This window comes from Cervus elaphus, chromosome 15 (assembly GCF_910594005.1).
Source record: "Cervus elaphus chromosome 15, mCerEla1.1, whole genome shotgun sequence".
NCBI classification, from domain to species: Eukaryota; Metazoa; Chordata; class Mammalia; order Artiodactyla; family Cervidae; genus Cervus; species Cervus elaphus.
Genome location: NC_057829.1, coordinates 87,228,595 through 87,253,926, shown reverse-complemented (window position 1 = coordinate 87,253,926; position 25,332 = coordinate 87,228,595). Strand labels below are relative to the sequence as shown.

The window sequence follows — 25,332 nt, the reverse complement described above, 5'->3', positions numbered from 1 at the left end:
AAAGAGGGAAACTAAAAGGGATCATTACCGTAACTCCATTGGGGTAGGCCTGCTCCTGTGTCTTGGGAGTATCTATTTAACAAAAGATCTGTCTGCTTGAGCTGTAACTAAGCTGTAACTTGTCTGTTGTTTTAAACCCTTTAGTCCATCATTCCAAATTTTTGTTGGCAATGAGACAAGAATTGAGGGAGAAAAATAAACCAATGACAAGATGGTTGGGTAGCATCACTGAATCATGCTGCAGTCCATGGGGTCGCAGAGAGTTGGACATGACTTAGTGACGGAACGACAACTTAAAACCACCCCAGTTTTGCTGTTTGGAGAGACACGGCTTTGGGCAAGATCCTCAGTGTTCTCCTTATTTGCTGCAAGAATAAATTCTTCCTTCTTCGGATCTTGGACTTGGTTGTGTCTACAGGCTCCACACCCACCAAGAAGGGACCCCAGTTTTTGGAAAACATTTACAGACATGGCAAAGACTAGCAGCATAAATTACCACTTTGGCTTTGTGTTACGTTTGGGGTACCTATTAGGCATTCTAGGGTCTTAAGGATCATTCAGTCTTAATTACTCATTCAACAAACATTCAGTTCAGTTGTGTCTCTTTGTGACCCCATGACTGCAGCATGCCAGACTTCCCTGTCCATCACCAACTCCCAGAGCTCACTCAAACTCATGTCCATTGAGTCCGTGATGCCATCCAACCATCTCATCCTCTGTCATCCCCTTCTCCTCCTGCCTTCAATCTTTTCCAGCATCAGGGTCTTTTCCAATGAGTCAGTTCTTCACATGAGGTGGCCAACTTATAGGAGCTTCAGCTTCAGCATCAGTCCTTCCAATGAATATTCAGGGCTGATTTCCTTTAGGATGGACTGGTTGGATCTCCTTGCAGTCCAAGGGACTCTGAAGTCTTCTCCACCACCACAGTTCAAAAGCATCAATTCTTCCGCGCTCAGCTTGCTTTATGGTCCAACTCTCACATTCACACATGACTACTGGAAAAACCATAGCTTTGACCAGAAGGAGCTTTGTTAGCAAAGTAACGTCTCTGAAAGAAAGTGTTAGTAGTTCAGTCGTGCCTGACTCTTTGCCATCCCATGGACTGCAGCCCACCAGGCTCCTCTGTCCACGGAATTCCCCAGACAAGAATACTGGAGTGGGTTGCCATTTCCTTCTCCAGGGGATCTTTCCCGACCCAGGGATTGAACTCAGGTCGCCTGCACTGCAGGCAGATTCTTTACCAACTGAGCTTTGCTGGCAAAGTAACGTCTCTGCTTTTTAACAAATAACAAACATTAAGTATCCCTAGAGCCAGGCTCTATGGTAGAACCCAGTTCTATGAGAACGTGTCACCAGGACTTGGTCTGAAGGGAAGATAACGTCGACTTCGCTGAGACCTGAACAACGGAGGGAAATCACTTCAGGAATAATACAGGCGGCACGAAGAGCTGAGGAGGAGGCGGGCATCGGAGAAACGCCGCGGGGCCGCCGTGAGGGAGGCGGGCACCGCGACCCCCGGCGCGGAAGTCGCGGGGAGGGCAGTGGCTGGACTTGGGGCCTTGACGACCCAGGAGGATTTGTGGCTTCAGCCTGAGAACTAAACAGTCACCGAGGAGGGTGGTGAGGCGATAGGAGAGCCCAGGGCCCCCCGCCGCCCCAGCCTGGGTAGGCCTTTTAAAAAACACCTTTGTGGCTGCGGTGCGTCAAAGACGACATGGTGCCTGTGTGAGGGCCTTTCCTCACCTCCAGGTTCTGTTTCAAGACCCTCAGGTAGCGGGAAGCCGCCACTTCAGGCAGTTCACCCATTCACACGGCTTTGGTTGTCAAAAAGTTTGTTTTTTCCCCCAGTCAGAAGGTAAACCGGGGTCGCACGGGCGCCTCACCTCATTGATGACCTCGTCCTCTTCATCCTCTTCTTCGTCACTGTCGTCTTCGTCCACCTCCTCCACTTCATCCTCCTTTTCCTCATCGTCCAGAGCCGCGGGAACGGGGCTCAAAGCACGCCGCTTCGGCCGGCACGCCATGTTGCCGGCACCTCTGCGCCTGCGCAACCCCCGCGCGCCCGCCCTTCCGGATCCACCCAATCCAGCCGAGGGCGGGGTGGGGGATTGGAGGGCACGAAGACCCTCGGTGCGGAGTCGGCGTCAGCCCCACCACCGTGAAGTTCGACAGTCAAGTCCAATTGGGGGAGTCCTCTCTTGGCCTTTTCTTCCTCCTTCCATGGAGCAACTCGTCTTTCCGAGGTTCTCCTCACCCCCCCCCCCCGCTTTGCGCAGTGGTTTGACCCATCTCACTAGGTCGCTGGGCCTGGGTGTCAGTGCGCATGCGCGAGCTTCGGGTGGCTCCTGGATCCCCCACCCCCGGCGCAGGTGCCCAGTAACTGGGGGGCGGGGTTTGAGCTGTCGTCGTGGCAACGCCGGCCACGTGGTGAGGGGGCCGTCCTCCCGGCTCGGCTCTGCGCTGCGCGCAGCCGCCCGGCGGCCTGCTGGCGGAAACCCTGAGAGTCCGCCCCGGAGTGGCGCCCCGCCAGCCCGGCCAGGTAGGTGTCGCCTGTGCACGGTACCGGCGAAGACAGAAGAGTTCCGCGGACTCACGGGCACCCGCCTGCGGCACTGCCCGTGCGTGTCGATTTGGCAGCGGAACCCCTGAGGCCGCTGCTGGCCCCGGGTGGGCTGGGTGCGCGGTCCCCGAAGGGAAGGAAGGTTGGCGGGACCAGAGCAGATGCCCCAACCCGGCGTGCGTCGCCCAGCACAGCCTTGTCGGTAATCAGTGAGTGCGATCCTGATACCTACCCTTAGCCCACTGTTCTTAAGCGTATTTCTCGATCTGAAAGTTTCTTTAAAATCACGCATCAACCTCATCTGCTTTAGGTCAAGTTGTTGTTGGTTCAGTCGTTAAATTGTGTCCAACTCGGGGACCCCCATGGACTACAGCAAGCTAGGCTTGCAATGCAGGAGACTCAGGTTGGATCCCTGGGTAGGGAAGGTCCCTCTGGAGAAGGAAAGGAATTAGGTTATTCTTGCCTGGAGAATTCTGTGGACAGAAGATCCTGGCACATGGGGTCTCAAAGAGTCAGACAGGACTGAGGGAATGACACTTTCACTTAGGGCTTTCCTGGGGGCTCAGACAGTAAAGAATCTCCCTGCAATGCAGGAGACCTGGATTTGATCCCTGGGGTCAGCAAGATCCCCTGAGGTAGGAAATAGCAATCCACTCCAGTATTCTTGCCTGAAAAATCCCATAGACAGAGGAGCCTAGCAGGCCATAATCCATTGGGTCTAAAAAAGCCGGACATGACTGAGCAATTAACACTTTCAGGGCCTGTGGGGATATCTAAAGGACAGACCTGAGCCTATTTTGAGAAAACACGGTGGAGAGGACTGTGGTAAACTAGGGAGCATGTACCTAGCAGCTCTGCAAGTCGTGGCCAAATGAAAAAGTCACCCAGGGTTCTTAGTCTCACTTTGCAAGAAAACTTAGAGTGCTGGACTTTTACCAAAAAACATGATTTGTAAAACTTGTGCCAAATAAAAGTCATCTACCAGTCAGATTTATCCCACAGACTGCCAGTTTGCAGCCTGTTAATGTTATTTGGGGGGGAAAAGTCACTAGAGAAGACATCAGCTTTTTGAGAGCGAGGCCTATAGCTTTTCTTTTTCGCTCTGTAAAATGAGCAGAGTAGGTGGGAAGTGTGGTTGCAAAAAAGGAATGAGCTGTCTCTGAGTCTCTTGCCCCCTTCTCCCCTTGCCCTCCTCAATCTTTCCGGGCAACAGGGTCTTTTTCAATGAGCTGGCTCTTCGCATCAGGTGGCCAAAGTAATAGAGCTTCAGCTTCAGCATCAGTCCTTCCAATGAATATTCAGGGTTGATTTCGTTTAGGATTTACTGGTTTGATCTTGTAATCCAAGAACTCTCGAGTCTTCTCCACCACAGTTTGATCATAGGAATTCTATTTTTAATGTTTTGAGGAACATACTGTTTTGTAGTTTGCAAATTTTCCTCAATAAGCATGTGGTGCTTCAGTAAGAGAAGAGGGGAAAAGCCTTTCTTTGTGCCTTGGTGTTGAGTCCCCAGTGTTGAGCTCATGGTCAGATTGTGAGTTAGAGCAGGGAATGTAAATAAATGGACTACCCATGGTTTTTGTCCTTCAAGAAAGTCCAGTACTGACCCCGGGGAACTTCACACAGTCAGGGACTAGATTTCTAACCCACTGGCTCACCTTTAGCTCAACTCAGAATTTATCTTTTTTTTTTACTGGAATATGACTGCTTTACAATATTGTGTTAGTTTCTGCTGTACAACAGCATGAGTCAGCTATGTGCATACATGTGCCCCCTCCCTCCCTCGCCTCCCTCGCACCCCCTGCCCCCCGCACCACCCCACCCCTCTGGGTCATCGCAGAGCCCCGAGCCGAGCTCCCTGGGCTGTGCAGAAGCTTCCCACTAGCTCCGTGTTTTACACGTGGTAATGTGTGTGTGTGAATCCTGATCTCCCAGTTCATCCCACCCTCCCTTCCCCCTTGTGTCCATATGTCTGTTCTACATCTGTGTCTCTTTTCCTGCCTTGGAAATAGGTTCATCTGTACCATTTTTCTAGATTCCACATACATGCGTTAATATTTGATGTTTTTCTCTTTCTGACTTACTAATGTTCCACTTTGTATAACGGAGTCTGGAGTTTATCGTAAAGGAGCAGAGAGGTGGTAGTATATGCTTGGGAGACCGGGCCTGGGCTCCAGACCTGGGTTACATTTTCTTATTACCTCTGCCAACTACTGTGTTGTGCAGCCTGAGCACATTACTCAAACCTTCAGAGCTTTAGTTTCCTCTTCTGTAAAAAAAAGTATAATACTCCCTACCTTGCTGGTTTAAATGAGGATTTAGGTCTTGCTTGTAAAATGCTTAGCCCCATAAATTACACATGTAAGTGCCAGATGAAAGGGCAGCTGCTTTTATCGCTGCTACTCAAAGCAGCAGGACAAGGTTTAAAAGTATGGATTTGAGACGTGGCTGTCTTACCAGCGAAGAGGCCTTAATCAAGTCAGTTCCCTGTCTCTTTAAGGAAAAATGGCCATTCCCCATGCTCCAAAAATTGCTGAGTAAATCTAAAGCATTTGTTTTCCCACAATGCGAACAGATGTTTGCTGAGCATCTACTATGGGGAAGAAAGTGCCCCAGGAAAACCACTGGTTCAGAGGACCAAACCTATTTCACAGATTCAAGAACAGAGACCAAGAGAACAGTGTAGACCAGAACCCAAGCTTCAGCCCCTCTGGCACAAGATTCTTCCACACCACCAGGCCTCTTGCCAAAGTCCGAAGTGACACGCGTACAAACCTCCTTGCATAAAAGCCTGAGAATACCCCTTTCACCCCTTCCTGTTCCAGGCTTCCTCCTGTTGCTACAATGCAGGTAACAGGTGTCAACTGAAAAAAAAATTTTGTTTTAAACTTTATTTATTGATGACTGCTCCGGATCTTCATTGCTGCACACAGGCTTCCTCTAGTTGCGGTGCATGGGCTTCGCATTGATTCTTTACCACTGGCCCAGCAGGGACGTCCCACCCTGTCCCTTGTTGAGAAGGGGTCTGTGGACCTTTCTCTGAGCCCTGTCATTCTGCCCTGGGCTGGATTTGCCCAGTAGTTCAGTGACTGGTACCTGTCAGTTGTGAGGGGGTAGATGCGAAGGAGAATCAATTGTCTGCACAGTCTCAGCTTTAAACCTTCAGTTACTAAGAAAAGTATCAGTGTGTTGGCATGACTGTCTGAGTGCACGTGTCCATTGATCCATTTCTCAGTGAACTTGGTGATACGGGCTCTGGTATGGCCAGGAAGCTTCAGCGGTGGCTGCTCTTAGTTCTACCTTAGAGATGCTTAGAGTGGTGGCAGAGAAGGGCCAGGGGCAGTATTTGATTTTTATTTTTCAAGTCCTGCAGCCCATCTCATGGAATTTCTAAGCAGTCATTATCCAGAAGGCATCAGTTTTATTACCCAAGAGAACCACAGAGTAGAACCCAGAAGAAATATTCTCCTTATTTGCAGTGAGTAGATTTGGTTTGCTCTCACATGTTTTTATTATACAACTAAGGCTTCCCAGGTGGCCCAGTGATACAGAATCCACGTGCTAATGCAGGAGACTCAGGTTCGATTCCTGGATTGGGAAGATCCCCTGAAGAAGGAAATGACAGCCCCCTCCAGTATTCTTGCTTGGGGAATGCCATGGACAGAGGAGCCTGGCGGGCTACAGTCCATGGGGTCATAGAAGAGTCAAGCGTGATTTAATGACTACATAACAACAAGGGGGTAGCTGTCACTCATTATCTCCTGTGAGTCACTCCGTGCCTTGGGAGGGCAGAGGGTATTCCCGTTAAACAGGGGAGAAAACAAGATCACGTCGTGGCCAGTCAAGCTGGGACCAGGACCCGACTCCCTTGGCCCTTAGTCCTCTGCTTGTTCGGTGACCCTGCACTTCCCTCTTAATGTTGCCCCGGAGAGAAAGGGAGGAGAAAGCGCAAGCAGAACAGTACATCCATCAACAAGACATCTCCATTGCTACTAAGTCTAGACTCCCTAACAGGGCCAGACAAGGCCATCTCCCCACTCTCCCCTGCACACTCCAGCCGCCCCAGGCCTCTCCTCACCCCTCAGGCTTGAACCTGTGCAGCCTCCAGTCTGAACATGATCCCCCAGGAACACTGGGTCCTCTAGGAAGCATTCTGGGCTCTGCATGGGTGAGGATGTGGGCCCCACTGCTTTAACACAGAACCGATAACATTGGGTGAAACAGGATAGAACGTTTCTTTCCTTTGATGTAAACAACTCTGGCTGACTGGTGGCTCTGCCATGCAATGGGGTCCTGCTCCTTGCATCACCCCCAGGACAGGACCCTGCTGCTCTTACTGGCCAACCCCATCCATCCTCCACCCGGCAGGGAGGCAGGAAGGGGAGGGCATGAACGGCACTTCCTGCCCAGGCGGGACCGGAAGTGTATGCGTCACTTCCACTTACGTCCTCTGGACCAGAACCACCTCACCTGACCACATGTATCTGCACATATTTGTCCCGGGCATCCATGTGCCCGACATTATGAAGGGCTCCTTTCTGAGAGGGAGCAGGGAGGAATGGATACTTGGGAATCCAGTGGATCCCCACTTCTCAATGAACCAGTCTCCCTGGCCCTTGCACTTGAGTCACGCCTGTCCTACCCTGGGGAAGCCCCAGGCCGCTTTCTGTTGTTCAGTCACTGAGTCGTGTGCGACTCCGCGAACTGCCCCACAGCAGGTTCCCTGTGCTTCACTGTCCCCTGGAGTTTGCTCAAACTCGTATCCATGGCGTCGGCGATGCCATCCGACCATCTCATCCTCTGTCAGTCACTTCTCCTGCCACTTAGTGACATACATCTCGGAACCCCCAGATTGGGAGGTATGTCAGCCGGGGTTCAACAGAACAGTAGGGGTTGTAATCAGGAGACTTGGTGCAAGGAATCGCCTTGCGCAGCTGTGGCGGCCGGCGAGGAAAGGCTGGAATCCACGGTGCGAGCCGACGGGAAGGGCAGGCCGGGCTCGGGCACTACCTGCAGCTGTGACCACAGTGGAATTCCTTCTTCCTCAGGAAACCTCAGTTCTGCTCTTTAGGGCTTCCATTGCCTGAAACAGGCCTTCCCTGATGACCTAGGATCATCTCTTTTACTAAAAGCCAACGAATGGTGAGTGGATCAGCTCTCCAGAGTGCCTGCCCAGCAACACGGAGGTTAGCATTTCTGAATAAATGGGGAAAGCGAGCCCGGCCAAGTTGACACCTAAGAGTGAGCATCCCCGGAACGGGGATTTCTGATTTCTGTGGGGGACGCAAGGTGAGTAACTTCAGGAAATGATAGGCACGACGCTGCTGTTTGCCCAAGTCCCCTGGTTCTCCAGCTAACTGCTGGAAAGCAGCAGTAATTGAACTTGGCTTCATAATTATTGTTAGTTCACCCAGTATTGGTTGCTTAGATACAAAGCAATTCATTTGGAGCCAAAGTTTCCTAAGATGTCCCATAGATGTTATAAGTTTCCAGAAATACGTTCAGTGATTATTTATTAGTAATGGCTCCCAGAGTTAACACATTTCTGCTCCAAACAATATACTCTTTGACTATTATCAACCACTGTATATTAATTAAGTAACTGGTAGTTTAATGCTACTTATGGGATGTAATCTGCGTCTCCAGCAGAGTTTGTTCTGCAGGTCTTTGGCGGCATTTGTTTTGAGACCTTTGGGATGGTTATAATGTGCTTTTTCCTCCTTTGATACAAGCGGAACTTAATGTTTATTGTAAAAATAAAATTGGATGATACAGAAAGAGAGAAGAAAATAATCACCCTAACCTAGCAGCAAAAATATTCTTTCATATATATGTATATATAAAATGTGTAAGATCACACATTATGCAATTCTGTATCCTGCCTTTTTAAACTTAACATTATTTTGTGATTAAGTAAGCCATGTAATTAAGTTGTTTATGGATATTGTAGTGATTTTTTTGTAGACTTGTACCATGATTTACTTAGCCATTCTCTCCTTGTTGGACATTTACATTGTTTCTAATTATTTGCAATTATAAAGCATACCAAGATACAAACTTGCAGCTAAGTCTTGAGGATCTAATGAATAATGTGGTGATTATAATCAACAATGCTGTATTATCAACTTCAAAGCTGCCAAGAGACTAGATCTTAATTGTTTTTACCACAGAAGAGACATGATAATTTTATGAAGTGATAGAGGTGTTAGCTAATGTTACAGCAGTAATTGTATTGCAACATATAAATGTATTAAATCACACTGTACACCTTAAACTTGCCCGATGTTACATGTCTGTTAAAAAAAAGAATGCCAGGATGTTAATCTTTGCACACATTTATGAGTATCACCTTAGAATTTATTCTAAAAGTGAAATTATAGGAAGAAAGGGTATGAAATATGTATGTCTTTTGATATATATCAACAAACCTTTCCATATTTCTTAAAAATTTTTGAAAGATTATCTCTCGATACTTGACCACATTGTAAAACATACGAGAAGAGTCAATATAATCATTCCCTAAAGAGCTTATAACCCACTGAGTAGATTTATCTAGAAATGAAAGTAATTATTCGTTTCCTTAAAAGATACTCATTTCTCTTATTTGTTACTGATTCAACCCAGAATTTGCATCACTTCTCTTCTGTGAGTTTCCAGTATTCAGCTAGGATACTACCTCTCCCTAGTGGCTTTAATCCGCCTTTTCAAGTGATATCAAGTGCCAGCCTGCTGTCCACGGGCCTTATCGGTGACAGGGTCTTCAGAAGAGCAAGCCCATAAACGCCAAGTCATTGTAGGGGAGGGAGAGGCCAGCCAAGCTGCCGCTGATTACCTGCGCCCCACGCCCGCCCGCCCGGCTGCTGGCCCTGCTGAGGAAGAGCCTTGGAGATCGAGTTAACATCCCCTCTCCCAACCCTCTCACAGCACCCTGTAAGGACTGCCAGGCCATGATGAAGGTTCTTCTGCTGAAAGACCCCAAGGAGGACGACTGTGGCCAGGACCCCTACGTCAGGGTAAGTGCTTGGCACACCCGGTCCCAGAACGCCTGGCCCTGCCTCGTGTTGAAGTCAATCAAGGGTGGGGCAATCTGCTAACAGTTGAGGAGTGGGCACAGTATAAGTTGTGAAATAGGCCCCCTTTTCCTTATTTCCCCCCAAAAAACCCTGCCAGCTCAAAGCTGTATCCTTTCATTTGCAGGAGCTGGGATTATATGGGCTCGAAGCCACTTTGATCCCTGTTTTATCGTTTGAATTTCTGTCTCTCCCCAGTCTGTCAGAAAAGGTAAGGTTCGTCAGCCTCTGAGCACTGTCGTTTTCCAATGAGACACCTTTGGTTTCCGCCGCATCCTTGCCAACCCCAGTGGGAAGGACCCAGTGATGAGCACTCGTCTCACTGGCGGCGTAAACTCACCTGCATCCTCAGCCCGAGCTTCTAGCAGCCCCTCCAGAAAGCCACCTGACCCAGAGGCGGGCCCATGGCGAGGCCCCGCCTGCCTGCTCTCAGCCCGCAGACCCTTCCCCTTCCTCCTCTCCTGCAGGCCGCGCCCCCCGACCTCAGCAAAGAGCCCAACAGCTGTTGTTTCTCCCCAGGCCGGGCACCTTGGCCGGGTCCCCCAGCAGATAAGAGGGAGGGTTGGGGCTGCTGCCCCCGGGTTGGGGGGATAGATTACTGGCAGGGACGGCCCCAGGGAAGCCCCATCGGAACAGTTCCAGCTAAAGATGGAGGTGCCCAGCCGCCTCCATCACTGCACGTGCCACCAGAAGACCTCCCCAGGGGCTGGATTCTGGACTCGTGGGCCGAGAGCCGGGGGCTTCACAGGATGGGTGTGCCCACCCCTGCCCACTGGGCTCCCGGGCCACTGTGAACTCCAGGCCCCCCACCCCCATACTCTGCATATTGGAGTCTGCCCGTCACTCACGGAGCACCTCTCTGCTTTCTCCCTTCCGTTTGAGCTGAATGTTGAATTATTCGTTCAACAGTTGTCATCTGCCCTGACTGTGTGTTGTAAGGACTATGTAAGGGACCCCCATTGGCACCTCTACCATAAGCAGCTTTAACGGAAGCAGAGCTCATCATCTGAGCTCATTGCTAGAACCCCAATGGTCAGGAAAATGCTCGAAGCAGGGGCTTCTCCGTCACCCCCAGCTAGTCTGTTTGCTGAGGGGTGTCTGAGCTCCGTCTGGAGGCCTGGTGGTGTGGTGAGTGAGTGGTCGGGTTTGGGCACTGTGGAGACACGTGCTCAGATCACAGTTCCGCCCCTCACCTGGGCTGCTTCCTCATCCTCGCCAAGCCTCTTTGTCTTTTCCACCCATCACAGGGTACCGTCACATGTTTGGTGCAGGAATGTGTGTAAGAGCCACTGTGTGGCTCAGAATCCATGGTCAATAGATTTTGTCCCCATTTTTATCCTCAAAAACCAGGGCTTCAGCATGGATATCTCTCCTTGAATATTCCAGTTTATTACGGACGCAGGTCAAGTCTGCGGTCCTGCCTACACCCCAGCCATGCCCAGGCTGAGTCACATCCCCTCTCCCTTGTGCCTGCCACCCCGCGTCACACTGACCCGTCCCTCCCCAAGACTGTGAGGTGCTTGAGGGAAATGCTATGAATTTACCTGTGTGTCCTTAAAGACCTGGAGTAGATCCAGGCACTTAGGGAGCTCTCATGTCTTGAGTGGATGGAAGGATGGATGGAAGGATGGATGGATGGGTGGATGGATGGATGGGTGGATGGATGGATGGGTGGATGGATGGATGGATTTTGTCTGCCTACCACTTTTGTGAAGATGTGGAATCCTGGGCAGCGTTGAACTTGGCCATCATATGAAATGCCTCTGCCGTTGTTTGGTGTGCAGCTGTCTCATCCCGAAGGTTACGGGGGACTCATTTTCACCAGCCCCAGAGCGGTGGAAGCCGTGGAGCGGTGTTTGCAGAAAGACACTAAAGCCGAAGGTGAGGGCGGGGTCTGCTGTGAATCCCTCTGGATGTCACTCTGGTTTATCCTGTCAGTGATGCTCAGTCTAGAAAGAGCTGGACCTGGGTTTGAAACAGCGCGGTGACTTTTAGTTCAAAAAGTATTTAGGTACCGACTTCCTTTGTGTCTGTGTTACCTTTGGAGGGAGCAGAAGACAAGATTCCCTCTTCTAGGCTATTTCTTAGTGTCCCACCCAGAATAGCATCACTTGGGAGCCTTCTGATGGGAGCAAGCACTTCAAGGTGCCGAGTGCCCAGGAAACGGGACCGTGCTGCCTCCCAAATGCCCAGGCAGGGGTCATATCTTAGGAAGGAAAAGCTAGTGTTTCCTTATCTCCTAAAAGCGTGTTGAATGCCAAGTGGCCTTATGATACTTTTCTTTTTTTCAGTATTTCTTTAACCCATATTTTAAAATGTTTACTTTTATCACAAAATTATAATGTCCTCTATAAAATTGTGTTTGTTTGTAAACCTGAAATGTATTATCTCTACTTTGACCTAATGGATAAATGAGTCTTCCTATCTGAGATAATAGTTTTTTGACTGCTTTGGTTTATGGCCCAGAAAAAAATCAGTTGTGTTGGACGGCAGAAGATGGGGTGGTTAGATAGCATCCCCAACTCAGTGGACATGAATTTGAGCAAATTCCAAGAGATAGTGAAGGACAGAGGAGCCTGGCGTGCTGCAGTCCATGGGGTCACAAAGAGTAGGACAGAGCTTAGCGAGTAAACAGCAGTTGCTTTATTAGAGATTTAAATTGCCTCTTTCTCATAAGCAGTAACTTTTTTCTCTAAAAGTCTAATCTTGGGGGGAATTCCTTAGTGGTCCAGTGGTCAGGACTCAGTGCTCTTACTCCCGTGGCCGTGGGTTCAATCCCTGGTCTGGGAGCCAAGATCCCACAAGTCTCATGGCATGGCCAAAGGAAAAAGGATAGATTTTTACATTTTAATATCACCAAACAAATTAATTCTTCATTATGTTTGTTTACTAGTATTCATTAAAAATGCTTCCAGTGCCAGCTGAGGAAATGACTTAATATTTCAAGCAAGGCATACTGAAACGTCTGGCTAAAGTGATTTGTAAAAACTTGCCTGTAGACTATGACTAGAATATAAAAATGGGTTTTAGTTTGAGATGCTGTTCTTTATATCTGGTCATTAATAGTTTGCCTTGCTCACAAGTTTTTTAGGATGAACAAACAGCCGCAGGCAGCAGTCCAAACGGCCACCGTGGTGTTTGCAACTCACATCGAATTTCATGTCTTACAGTCTGGAAAAAGTCTCTGAAAGAAAAATGGAACGCTAAGTCGGTGTATGTGGTGGGAAATGCTACTGCTTCTCTAGGTAAGGCCCAAATAAAACACCAAAGAATGACTGTGATATTGTGATTATAATAAAAAACATATATTTGATCTTTATCCCTATTCCTGGCCCAGGCCTCCTAAAACCCTTGGAATTTCCTAAGTGATAAGAAAAAAAAAAAAGGTGTCTTTTGTTATTACTAACAGACCTCTTTCAACTCCATCTGAGTTGACTTCACTGCGGTGACTTTTGGGAAGCCCTTAAAGTGGGGGCTAGTTGCCATGGGAACCAATCCCATGATTCCAGGGGGAACTTTCAGATCCTGACCTCCCTGCCCCCCACCTCCAGGGAGAAGAATGGGGGGGTGCCCAGAGGTTGAATTAATCACCAGTGACCATTGGTTAGTCAGTTGTGCCCGCGTAATGAAGCCACCATAAAAATCCAAAGGGCAGTTTCACGGAGGAGCTGGGAGGCCCAGGCCCCCTGAACCATCCCTGCCTGATACAACTCCTCCATCTGGCTGTTCATTGACGCCCTTTGAAATATCCTCTGTAAGAAGCCAGCAACAGTAAATTACACCTTTTCCCTGAGTTCTGTGAGCTGTTCTAGCAAATGATCCAACTCAAGGAGTGGGCCGGGAGACCCTCTGACTCAGAGCTGGTCGTGTCAGAAGCATAAGCGACAACCTAGATCTGAAGGGGTGGTGTGATCTAGGGGACTGAGCCCCAGATCCTTGGGATGTGAGTTAACATTGTCAGACACTCAACTGAGAGCCGGAGAACTTCTGGGTGTGGAAAACCCACAGCCGGGGCAAGCAGCATGCAGAGGTGTGAGTGGTGGAGAGCAGAGGAGAGAGGGAAACGGGAGATGTCCTTCCCCACTGACCTGACTTAGTTCATGGAACCATATGGTTCAGCTTAAAACAGATTCTTTTCCTTACTCAGTTTATAACAGTTAGTCAGTCAACCACATAATGATGCCAGTAAGGGTGTGGTGAAATAAATATATTCAGATATGGCTAAATGGTGTTGAAAATTGGTTCCCATCTTTTGAGAAATACTTGGTCAGCCTGTATTCAAGGCTTTGCTAAATTATTTGTACCCTTTGGCCCACTAATCCCTTCTCTGATAGTCTATCCAAAGGTAGTAATCCCAAATAGGAGAAATGTTTTTATCAGTTCAGTTGCTTAGTCATGTCCAACTCTTTGCGACCCCATGGACTGCAGAATACCAGGCTTCCCAGTCCATCACCAACTCCCAGAGCTTGCTCAAACTCTTGTTCATCAAGTCGGTGATGCCATCCAACCATCTCATCTTCCGTCGTCCCCTTCTCCTCCCGCCTTCAATCTTTCCGAGCATCAGGGTCTTTTCAATGAGTCAGTTCTTCGCATCAGATGGCCAAAGTATTGGAATTTCAGCTTCAGTATCAGTCCTTCCAGTGAATATTCAGGACTGATTTTCTTTAGGATGGACTGGTTGGATCTCCTTGCTGTCTAAGGGAGTCTCAAAGAGTCTTTGGGGTGGTGGTGGTGGTTGGGATACACAACTATATCATAGTGTTACTTACAATGTAAAAAAATGAAAAACCCCAAGTGTCCACTAACAGGGGAAGAGTTCAATTTAAGTTATAATAGATCTGTGTGATGATTATGTAGTTTCTTCTTTTACATACACATCTTTATTTTGAAGGAAACTTACAGGAAAGGTATAAATACAAGGCAAAGAACTTAATTTTTCCTGAACCTTTTGAGAGTAAGTTGCTAACTTGGCCCCACATCACCCAGAGCCACAGGTCTGGGGGCCGCGGGGGTGGGGGAGGCCACGGGCTGGGACCCAGCTCCCTCTCGGGCACACAGTGCCTCCTCCCACCTCCCACACTAGCTTCCAAGGGGGGACACTCGTGTCATTGTAAAGTACCTGCCTTCGTTTCTGCACGTTTAAGATACCACCCTGGAACAGAAGGACTTTAATAACCATGTAAAGTAATAAATGATGTTGTTGTTGTTTTCCAGTGAATAGAATTGGCCTGCATACAGAAGGAGAGGCCTGTGGAAACGCAGAAAAGCTGGCAGAATACATTTGTTCCAGTAAGTAGAATAGGGCCCCGGTGAAGCCCGGTATTGCTGTTGGGGGTCTCCCAGCCAGCACCTCGGGGAAGGGCCGTCTCCTTGGTGCCTTCTTGGTAGTGACACGGCTGATTTGAGTGCGTGCACCCCTCTGGGTTCACGGCGCCTTGTATCTGCTTCTGTCTTGTATCAGCTGCCTAGTATCTGCTTCCATCTCTGCTTGTCTGAGGTTCAGCCCACTCCCCTCCACCCCCTCCACCCAAGGACTGGAGACAACTCTAACCTGACACCGAATGAAAGGGCTGGAGACAAAACCAGGAACAGGACTTTCTGGGGATTGTAAGGGGCGGGTGGAGGCAGCAGGAGCTACTGGGCACCGTCTGTCTGTCTGTCCGCCAGCTCCCCCGCCTGCCCTTCCTTGTAGGAGCCGCTTCCTGCTCTGAATTCCCTCCAACCCCAAGGCCCGCTCCTCCGTGAAGAGCACCCCCACCCCCTCATAAGCTCATCATTGGGCAGCACATGGGCTGAGACATAAAACAGCACGGGTTCCAGGGAGGTTTGTATTTCAGTAGGGGTTAGGCTTTGCACTAATTATGACATTCTCAGCTTCTGACACGAGCCAAGCTTTTTGGAGCAGAACTCTGGAAGAGAGAGAACAGAGAGGCTCAGTGGGTCTATAGGGGAGCCCCGCTCAAGTTGTGTATCCCGATCCCTGCCCCGTGCCTGCTCCCGCTGCACACAGACGTGTCCTTGTCACGTTGACCCCTCCCTGACGGATGCATGGCATCAGACACCCATGTGGAAGAAGACAGAGAACCAGCTTGCCTTCTGTCCCTGAGGGGATCGGGGCCGCGCCCCTCGAGATCAGGGGCTGTGGGACTGTCTCTTGAGGACCGGATGCAGGCAGCTCTGCGGGCCCGTCCTCTGTCCATCGAAACGTGAGAGTGGCCATAGACCACGTGCCGGGCTCTGACCCGGGGCCGCGGTGCACAGACCCTTTCTAGAACTTCCCTTCGGAGACAGGGCCGGTTGGGTGCTGACGCCCAAGGTGTTGCTGTGAGTTTGTCCAGGAGAGAGTGTTGTCTTCTCTGTCCCTGGTGTTGGCACCAGGGTGGGCAGGGAGGGCAACACCTTGACTGGGAGCTTTTACAGCTTCTGGGCCATTTTGTGTGGGGCGTGGTGTGTTGGAACGTTTGTCCTCAAGGCGGCACTGGCCTGTTTCGATCTTTCTGAAGTCTTAGGGGGCCCTCCTATCAGGAGCCACTGCCGTTGGTAAAGGGGCGCGGGCTCGTGTGTTTCTGTTGACCCCTTTGAGCCGCTCCCGCAAGAGTCCTGGGTCCTCCCCTTCCCCATGGGCCAGGCCTCCTGGCGCTCAGGCAGCGGACAGTAGACTTTGCAGGTTCCCATTCACTCTCCTTTTCCCACTTTTCTTTTATGAATAATCTTATTTCCTCTTTCCTGGGTCACTGTCACTGTTGGTATTGAGGGCTGGGCATTACTGGGTGGTCAGAGTGGCCCTGGTGCCTCTCCTGCGTCATCTCATTTGGTCTCCACCACCATCCACTGTGGTCCACTGTGGGAGCCACATGGGCCTATTTAAATTTAAATTAATCGAAATGAAAAACCAAAAATCAAAATGTGTTTCCCCCATCACACGGAGCACAGGCCACAGCTCAGCCACCCCTCTCGGCTCAGGGCCCTGCAGGGACAGCCTGGCTGCCCCAGGGTCGCCCGGCGCACTGTTTGGCAGCCTTGTCAAAGCTCCGGGAGCTCATGACCATCCAGGGTCCCAGAGCTCCGAGGGGACAAGCGGGAGGACGGACTCCGCACAGCTCGACCAGGGTTCGCCTGTGGGTCCTGATGAAGCTTCAGTTCCCAACTAGAATAACATCCAAGTAAGAATCCATCCTGACCGATAACGACTTGCCCCTGGTTTCACCTGGATGTTGATGAGTTTCTTGCAAGCCAACTCTGAAGCTTGATCTTAAAAAGCAAGAATGCACTCCCAGTGCTTGGAGTAGAAAGGCCAGTTTGTAGTTACTGCTTATTTGTTTGACTTAAACACTTCTTTACTCTGTGACGGGCACTGTTACAAGCACTTAAAGCATCACCTCAGTGAATCTGGTAGTTTCTTGTTCTGATGGACAGGTCTTCCCTCCCAGGGTGTCTCTGCTGGTGGAAAAGAAAGGACGAGTGAAGTGGTCAGAGGTAGAAGATAACTCTTAACAGCGTTTTCTGAGAGAAAGAGGAGGGGAGGGTATCAGAGGCAGGCATTGTGTGGGTTATTTATTGATTTTTAATCTCCCTGGATTATAGTTGATGGATTACTCAGGTTATTTGAACTGTCCCCCTGGACTTGGAGCTGAGTTGACCAACAACTTGTTCCTGCGGACCTGCCCACTTCCTGGGCTCTCCTTCGTGCCCCGCCCCCCCCCTGCTTCCCAACCAGCCTCATCGTCCTGATTATCCACCGCTAAGTGCCCGCCGCTAGCAGGCCTGAGAGGGCGCAGTGACTGCAGACCTGGAGGCCCTTAGACTTTTACAGACACACGTGTCTCCTCCAGCGAAATGACATTGACCCGCTCCCTCTCGCCACCCGCATCGCCTGCAGAGACTGAGGCCCCCGCCCCGGCCACGTAGCGCGCTCTCAGGACTTTCAGCCCAGCAGGCCGGGCCCCCTTCCTGTTAAAGGAGCGCAGAGCACCTGAGCCCCGAGGTTCAGCGTCCCATGTGGGGTCAGACTCCTGCCCAGCCCTGGTCTCTCCCTGTCATCCCAGGGGGACCTCACCGCTCACCTCTGTGGAACACTCAACCAGCTTTCACACTGGCCTGTTTAGCTGAGCTCATCCCAGAAAGGAATTTTTTTCATTCATTCATTCATTCATTCATTTTCCATAAACGATCTTACCACAAAGAGGAAGAGTGGTGTGGTCGAGCAGTGCCCTGGTGGGAGATGCTGTCAGTTTCCATGGTGATGAGATGGGCTGTGGGCATCCTTCCCCCTGGAGGCTGTTTCCCGTCAAGCTCCCACACTTGGGAAGGATTCTGACACCTAATGGCCCATCAGTTTTGTTGGGAGCTGGTGTTTCCCATGGTGTCTCCACGATTCTGCAAAGAGAGGCCTCCAGCTGATTCTCCCAGAGAGGAGAGGTACACGGGAGCAGGAGGCAGGGCCGTTCTCAGCAGGCTGGGCCCCCTGCAGCATCTCTCAGACCCTCGGGCACCTGGCCTGGCGGCCGCCATCCCCACCATGACAGAAGTGCCCCCGCAGCTGGTCTCTGTTGGGGCGGCTGCACCTCCACCGTCCACGCTCGGCTCCCATTTCCTGCCTGTCCCTGGAGCGCAGGTTCCAGCCACCTCTCTCCCAGCCGGTCCCCTCTGGAGGCAGACTGTTACTCTGGGGCCAATACCGGGCCTGACCTCTGACCCAGCTCTGCACGCCCACTGCTGCCTGGGGCCACCAGGGTGGGAGGGGCTTCGGAGGCTGGGGGGACCGCAGCCCCAAGCATGCATGGGTGTTAGTGTTCCACATGCTGTACCCCCCCAACCATGACCCCGAGAGCTTCCTCCACTCGGGCCTGGAACTGACCTGACCCAGGGCGGGGCCTGGGGTCGGCCTCCCGCACCGCTGACTCATTACCTCCGGCAGGTCCTCAACGCCCGCCTGTTTATTCACAGGGGAGTCCTCCACGCTGCCTCTTCTGTTTCCCTGCGGAACCCTCAAAAGAGAGATCCTGCCGAAAATGCTCACGGATAAAGGTGACCGATTGCGCTGGCCCTCGGGGCCACGCCTGCCCAGGCCTTTCCAGGGTCCCAGGGGCCCGCCCACGTGGTGACAGTTCGTCACCCCACAGCCCTTGAGGGAGAGCAAGGCTGGGCCAGGAGGCGCGTGCCCCTCAGGTTAGGTTCGGGGTGCAGGCACCTTCCTGCTTCAGACCCACCCACTCAGCTCCACGGGAGCCCGGAGTCCTCACCGGGACCACAGTGGTGGTGGAGTGGCCAGGACTCCCGGTGGGCACGCGGGGAAGCCAGTCTTCGGGGGGCTTTGGCTGCCCCTCAGCCAGATCAGTGCAGTCTAGCCCCCCGATCTCATCAAGCACGTGGCGGCCTCCAGCTCAGCTGACCTAGACCTGCTCCCTCTCCAACCCTGGGCCCCAGGCCAGGGTGCCAGGGACCAAGCTGTCGAGGCCCCCGAAGCCTCGTGGCTGCTGACACCCCAGGCTTACAGCCCCCCTCACAGTCTGCCTCCAGCCCCGGCCCGCAGGATGGGAGTCCACGCAGACAGCAGCCACGGCGGAGTGGTCAGGGCCAGGCCTGTGGATGGTCCACTCAGACGTGGGGACAAAGGGAATCGTGGTCCCGGGTGGGTCTGAGGCTTCGGGACCCCGTCCTCCCCTGTCACCTCCGCCTCCTGCACCGCGTGACCACTCCGCAGCAGCGTCGGGCGCAGTGCGGAGGGCCGGCCCAGCGCACGCCGCTGGGTGCCCGGCTGCTTGTTCCGGGAGGGCCATGTGGCCCTGGGGGGCCTCAGCTAACGGTGCCCTGTGGTCCGTTCCTGGCGCGGTAAAGTCTGTCTCCTGGTCTCCATTGTGTCCAGGGATCCCCTTGGAGAGTGTAACCGTCTACCAGACTATCCCGCACCCAGGGATCCAGGGGAACCTCAGCAGCTACTATACCCAGCAGGTGCGTGCCGCTTCCTGGGAGCTCAGGCTGGGAGCCCCCGGGTGGCACAGGCAGGGTTGAGGGGCGCCGGCCTCCCGATGCTGGTTCTACTGTCCATCGCAGCTTGTGCCTTGCGGTGGGGGTGGTGTCCCATCTTTTGGTTCCATCTCTGTGTCTGGGAAGTAGGAACAGATCCATCTGGTGAGGTTTATCAAGCGTTAAAGGAGATAATTTACACAAAGCCCTCTGTGTAACATTTGAGACTGAGAAAGCCCGGGGTCAGCAGTGGCCTTGACGCTGTTCCTCGCTGTGGGGTGGGGCGGTGGTGGAGCTGCAGGGCTGGGCTGGAGAGGCTGAGGGCCACACCAGGCGGCTGACAGGGCGGGCCGTGGTCTGGGTCGACCTGGGGAGGCCACGGGAACCTTTGGAGGCTTCAGGCAGAAGAGTGCTCGGCTCTTGTGGGGTTGATGGGAGCGTTCCACATCCGCACCCAATAAGACGCCTCCCCTTCCTCTCCCAGGACAGGCTTCTGAATCCCTTGCCAGCCTGGGAGGCCCTGTTAGCACCAACAGAGCAGAGAGGCCCAGGGGCCCGTCCGCTGCCTGCTCCATTTCCAGAAGGCACAGAGAGGCCCAGGGAGCAGGCTCGCTGCTCTGATCTGACTTGGTCAGTGTGCTTCGGCCACACGAGCTGAAGCCACTGTCCACTCACCTGCGTGCTGGCTCCCCAGTGCTTGTTGCCTCTGGCCGGGCAGGCGCAGACCCGAGGGTGGCAGAGCATCCAGGGAGCAGCGCCCAGCCCCTCCCCACCCCCTCTCTAAACTGTTCTCGACAGGGAGATGGAGCCCAGGACCCAAACCAGTGGGGGCCCTCCTGCTGTGAATGCCCCGGCGTGCACCTGGGCTCCGGGGGTGATGGTGACCGGCTGCGGAGCATCTCTCAGTGGGGACCCTCCTGCTGTGAATGCCCCGGCGTGCACCCTGGGCTCTGGGGGGTGACGGTGACTGGCTGGGCAGCATCTCTCAGTTGGGACCCTCCTGCTGTGAATGCCCATGTGCGCCCTGGGCTCGGTGGTGATGATCACCGTCTGGGCACCATCTTTCTCCTCGGCCCCCGGCAAGGGACTCACCCTGTTCTCCCCTCTCCAGGGTGTTCCCGCCAGCATCACGTTTTTCAGTCCCTCTGGCCTGACACACAGTCTCAAGCATATTCAAGAGTTATCTGGTGACAGCATTGGCCAAATTAAGGTGAGCTATTCAGTGGGCTTTTGATCTTTTTCTTTCAGGTTCTTTTGTCTGTTTGTTTGTTTTAACTTTGACTAATTATCCTAGAATTTCCATGTGAAGTCAAAGCACCCCTGACCTCGCAGAGTCCCTGAAGGCAGCTCTGGAGAAAAGGCAGGGCTGGACGTCCCTGCGGCCAGCGCTCAGGACTGCGCTTCCTCTGCAGGGGGCTGGAGTTCCATCCCTGATCCAGGAAGGCCTCGTGCTGTGCGTGCGGGCTTTAGGACTCCCAGGCCCCTGCTCACAGCTCACAGGCCACCTCCTGGCTGGTGCTCTTGGACAAGTTACTTAACCTCTCTGAGCCTGTGTAACATGAGGATGATTATCCCTTTGTGGTCTTCGCAGACACGTGTATGGTCTTCGCTGATAGGTTCATTGAAAGAACTCAAGTCAAGCCCTTAGCTCAAGGCCTGGCTCGGTTATTAGCATGCTTCCCCTTGTTTCCCGTTTGTCTTGAAATTATCTATTCTAAAATCCTTTCTTCTTTTCATGGTTTTTAACTCAAAGGATTTCCATTCGTACTCTAGGAGTTGGCAAGTAATCCCAGCACTGTAACGGGGATGCTCTTAAAGGGCCCGAAGGGGACTGGGGAAGGGGTACCGGTGTGACTGGGAGCCCCCAGCACAGGCCCCAGCACTCCTGGGGGTCGGGACTGTCTCTGCCTTATAGACTGGTTCCCCACTCCCACCCCACCCCCAGGGAGGTGCCCAGAGCCGGAACACTGGCCTTAGCGCTGGGCTGTTGGGGGCCTGGTGGAGAGTGGGCTGCCCTGCTCCAGGGGCCCCGTCCACAGCCTGGGTCCATCCCCGCGGGCCGTGTGGGTCCAGCTCCGTGGACTCTGTGGGTCCAGCCAGGCCCCTGGTGATGAGTCTCACAGCAGGGCTCTCTAGACTCCCCCCTGCTCCTGTGACCAGCCATTTCAGGGGGAAAAAAAGGCTCATGTGGAAATGTCATCTTGTGACCAGATTGCTTCTGCTGAAATTATGCCTGCTATTGGCTGGTTCCCAACTTCACGGTGTTTCTTTCTTTCTTTTTTTAATGTTCGTTTAGAGAAAAAAACAGCTTTATTGAGATATAATTCACACACCATGAAATTCACTTTTTATGACTTAAATATGTACCTTTTAAAGTGTGCAATTCAGTGGGTTTTGGTAAATTCATGGGGCTGTGCCACCATCACCCTCTCGTTGGGGAGCACTTTCATACCATGAAAGGAACCACGTGCCCGTGAGAGTCACTCCGCAGCCCCCAGCCACCACTGGTCTTCTCCCTGTCGGCGGATCGCCCCGTGCTCTGGCCTTCTCGTACAAACGGAGTCACACCATGTACAGTCTGCGGTGACTGGCTCGTTTCACCTGGCCTGATCGTTTCAGGGCTCACCCGTGTCGCCATATATCGGTTCTTCATTCCTCTGTGTTACCAGACAGTCCATTCTGTGAATATACCACCTTTCATTTATCCGTTCATCAGCTGATGGGCATTTGGATTGTGTCTTTTTTGAGCCATCATGAGTAACAGCTGAACGCCTAAGTACACGTGTGTGAACACATGTCTTCATTTCTCTTGAGTGTACCTATGAGGAGAGTTGCTAGCTCATATGGTGATGTTATGTTTAACATTCTGAACAGTTGCCGAACTGTGTTCCAGAGTGGCTGTACCATTTTGCAGTCCCACCAGCAATGTATGAGGATTCTAATTTCTCCATATCCTTGCCAACCCTTGTTATTTTTTTTGTCTTTATGATTACAGCCGTTCTAGTGGGTATGAAGTAGTTTCTTAGTGGTATTGGTTTGGATTTCCCTAATGACTAAAGACACTGAGCATCTTTTCATGGGCATGATGGCCGTTTTGATACCTCCTTTTAAAAAAAATTTTTTTTAATTTATTTTTTAAAATTTATTTTATTTTATTATTATTTACTTTTTTATTTTAGAAATAAATATTATTATTTATTATTTTTTAATTTATTTATCTTTGCTTTACAATATTGGTTTGATTTCTGTCATACATCAATGTGAATTAACCTTAGTGAAAGTGAAAGTCACTCAGGCATGTCCGACTCTTTGCGACCCCATGGATCATACAGTCCGTGGAATTCTCCAGGCCAGAATACTGGAGTGGGTAGCCTTTCCCCTCTCCAGGGGACCTTCCCAACCCAGGGATTGAACCCAGGTCTCCCACATTGCAGGCAGATTCTCTCCCAGCTGAGCCACAAAGGAAGCAGTCTCCACCAACACGTATGTCCCTTCCCTCTTGGATCTCTCTCCCCCCTCCCGCCCCTTCCCACCCCTCTAGGTTATCACAGAGCGCCAGTTTGAGTTCCCTGGGTCATCCCATTTTGGTATCTTCTTAAGGGAAGCATCTGTTCACACCTTCGCCACTTTTTAACTAGGTTATTTGTCCTTTTGGTGTTGAATTGTAAGAGTTCTTTTTTTTTTTTTGGAGGCAAGTCCCTTATTAGATACATGATTTGCACAAACTTCTTCCCATTCCATGAGTTGTCTTTCTACTGTGTTGATGGTGTTCTTTGAGGCACAGAAGTTTTTTTTAACCAGTGTTTTATTTTGCTGCTTGTGGTTTTCATCATGTGTCTGCGTTGCCTCGTCCACGGTCATGAAGATTCACTGCTGTGTTTTCTGTTGTAGTTTTAGCTCTGACATTGAGGTCTCTGATCCGTTTTGATTTGAGTTAATGTTTGTGCATGGTGTGAGGTAGGGGTCCAACTTCATTCTTTTGCCTTAGGGAGGTCTCTTAAGGGGTAGCTGCTTTGTGGGAGGGGTGGGAGTGTGGGGGCTCCAGGAGCCCCAGCTTCTGTGCGAGCAGCCTCCTTCCTCGCCCCCCACACGCCCCTGGAGAGGAGCGTCAGGCCACCGCGTCCTCAGACTGTGTGAAGGAGGTGTCTCGTCCTCTCTCCTGCCAGCCTGCCTGGGGAGGGGCGGATGGGGGTGCCGGGCAGGGGCTGCCATCATCAGGGGGCTCACTGTCACAGACGACTCCCGGGCAGGTCCCTGTCCGTGTGAACGCAGAGGGGGGTGGGAGGAGCACCTTCTCTCTGCCTGAAGTTGTCAATCTTCCCATTTCACCCCGCCCCCCGCCCCGAGCTAGCACTGAGAGGCAGGGTGATTGAGCCCCTTTCACAGATGAGAAAACTGAGGATCGAAAAGGCTAAGTGACTTGTAATGACAGCTGGCAGGGGCCAGAGTCACAGCAAAAACGTGGCCCAGGCCACTGAAGCTTCTCACCTAGGATAATGATGGTCCTGTGACCACCGACGGTCACGCGGCGTGGCTCTGTGCCAGGCACGGGCCAGGTGGTTACACGTGTTGCTCATCTAATCATTGGAGCAGCCAGACGAGCAAAGCTGTTAACCTTTCTGCTTCATGGAGGGGGGCGGAGACCCAGAGAGGGTGGGTCACCCTGAGGCCCCTGTCCTGTGGAGCTGCCACTTGCACCTGACCCCTGGCTCCAGGCCCCGGTCTGGACTGCTCTGCCTCCATGGGGGTCCCGGCTGCCGCCCCTGCCGCACGGAGAGCCCCTTCCCAGGCTTCGTTCTGTGCTCCCACCACGGCGGTCCCGACTGATTCCAGACATCATCCTAACAGGGTGTCCGACGGGCCCTGCACCCACCGCCCCCCACGTCCCCCCGCGAGGCCTGTGGCTCCGCTGAGACCCCTCTGTCTTCTCCCTGCAGTTCGCGGCCATCGGCCCCACCACGGCCCACGCCTTGGCTGCGCAGGGCCTGCCCGTGAGCTGCACCGCCGAGAGCCCCACGCCACAAGCCCTGGCTGCTGGCATCAGGACGGCGCTCCAGCCCCACGCAAGCTGAGTGCAAGGCCCCAGCGCCCTGCCCGGGCTGGGCTCTGCCTCCAGGCAGAGCCAGGCATTGGCAGGGCCTCCCGGGAGGCCGCCGCCCTCCTGCTTCTGCCTCCTGCCTGAGGAGAACACCCCCGGCCCTGCCCAGCACCCGGGACCAGACAGGCCATGGGGTCAGCATCAGGCCTGCAGGCACCTGGCGACCCCCCCAGGGAGGCCAGCGCGGACCCTCGCCTGGCGCACACGGCTCCTCCGGCGGCGGGAAGGAAGCCAAATAAAGCTCGCTGGCCACTCGGGCGGACCGTGTGTTCTTGTCACTTGGCTGTGTTTGGGGAAGAAGCAGATAAGCCTTCGTGCTGAGAACTGACAAACCTGGCATGAAGAATAAAGTTTGCTGTGTATGAAGGAGTTTTATTCATCTTGTACCCAGGTGGCGCTAGTGGTAAAGAATCCCCCTACCCATGCAGGAGATGCAGGAGATGTGGGTTCCATCACTGCGTTGGGAAGATCCCCTGGAGTAGGAATGGCAACCCACTCCAGTATCCTTGCCTGGAGAGCCCCATGGACAGAGGAGCCTGGCAGGCTACAGTCCATGGGGTCGCAAGGGTCAGACACGACTTAGCGACTCAACCACGACCACCAAGGGCTAGTCAAGACGTTCAGGCAAGGCTTTATTG

The 25,332-nt window shown here is 52.3% G+C and overlaps 1 protein-coding gene across 32 annotated transcripts; it reads left to right on the top strand.

Annotated features, from left to right (window-relative positions):
- The first annotated feature begins 1,883 nt into the window (after positions 1 to 1,883).
- UROS (uroporphyrinogen III synthase) lies at positions 1,884 to 25,060 on the top strand. 32 transcript variants are annotated; one of them, XM_043926079.1, is made up of 12 exons: positions 2,418 to 2,539; positions 7,632 to 7,702; positions 9,485 to 9,573; positions 9,758 to 9,841; positions 11,415 to 11,511; positions 12,801 to 12,875; positions 14,845 to 14,919; positions 18,577 to 18,657; positions 19,496 to 19,581; positions 20,708 to 20,806; positions 23,031 to 23,079; positions 24,534 to 25,060. In XM_043926079.1, the coding sequence occupies exons 3-12, from the start codon at positions 9,508 to 9,510 to the stop codon at positions 24,776 to 24,778; spliced, it is 957 nt and encodes a 318-aa protein (XP_043782014.1). In that variant the 5' UTR covers positions 2,418 to 2,539; positions 7,632 to 7,702; positions 9,485 to 9,507; the 3' UTR covers positions 24,779 to 25,060. The 32 variants fall into 32 exon arrangements, 30 of the variants coding, with proteins under 30 accessions (XP_043781985.1, XP_043781986.1, XP_043781987.1 ...); XM_043926072.1 differs by having other exon boundaries at positions 9,185 to 9,573; XM_043926077.1 differs by having other exon boundaries at positions 7,632 to 7,746.
- The last annotated feature ends 272 nt before the right edge of the window (positions 25,061 to 25,332 follow it).

Excerpts from the sequence above, each read along its gene's own strand:
- UROS (XM_043926050.1), top strand. The coding sequence starts at position 1,891 with ATGACCTCGTCCTCTTCATCCTCTTCTTCGTCACTGTCGTCTTCGTCC. Across the intron at positions 9,842-11,414 it reads TCCCCAGTCTGTCAGAAAAG|CTGTCTCATCCCGAAGGTTA; the intron begins GTAAGGTTCGTC and ends TTTGGTGTGCAG. Across the intron at positions 14,920-18,576 it reads GGCAGAATACATTTGTTCCA|GGGAGTCCTCCACGCTGCCT; the intron begins GTAAGTAGAATA and ends GTTTATTCACAG.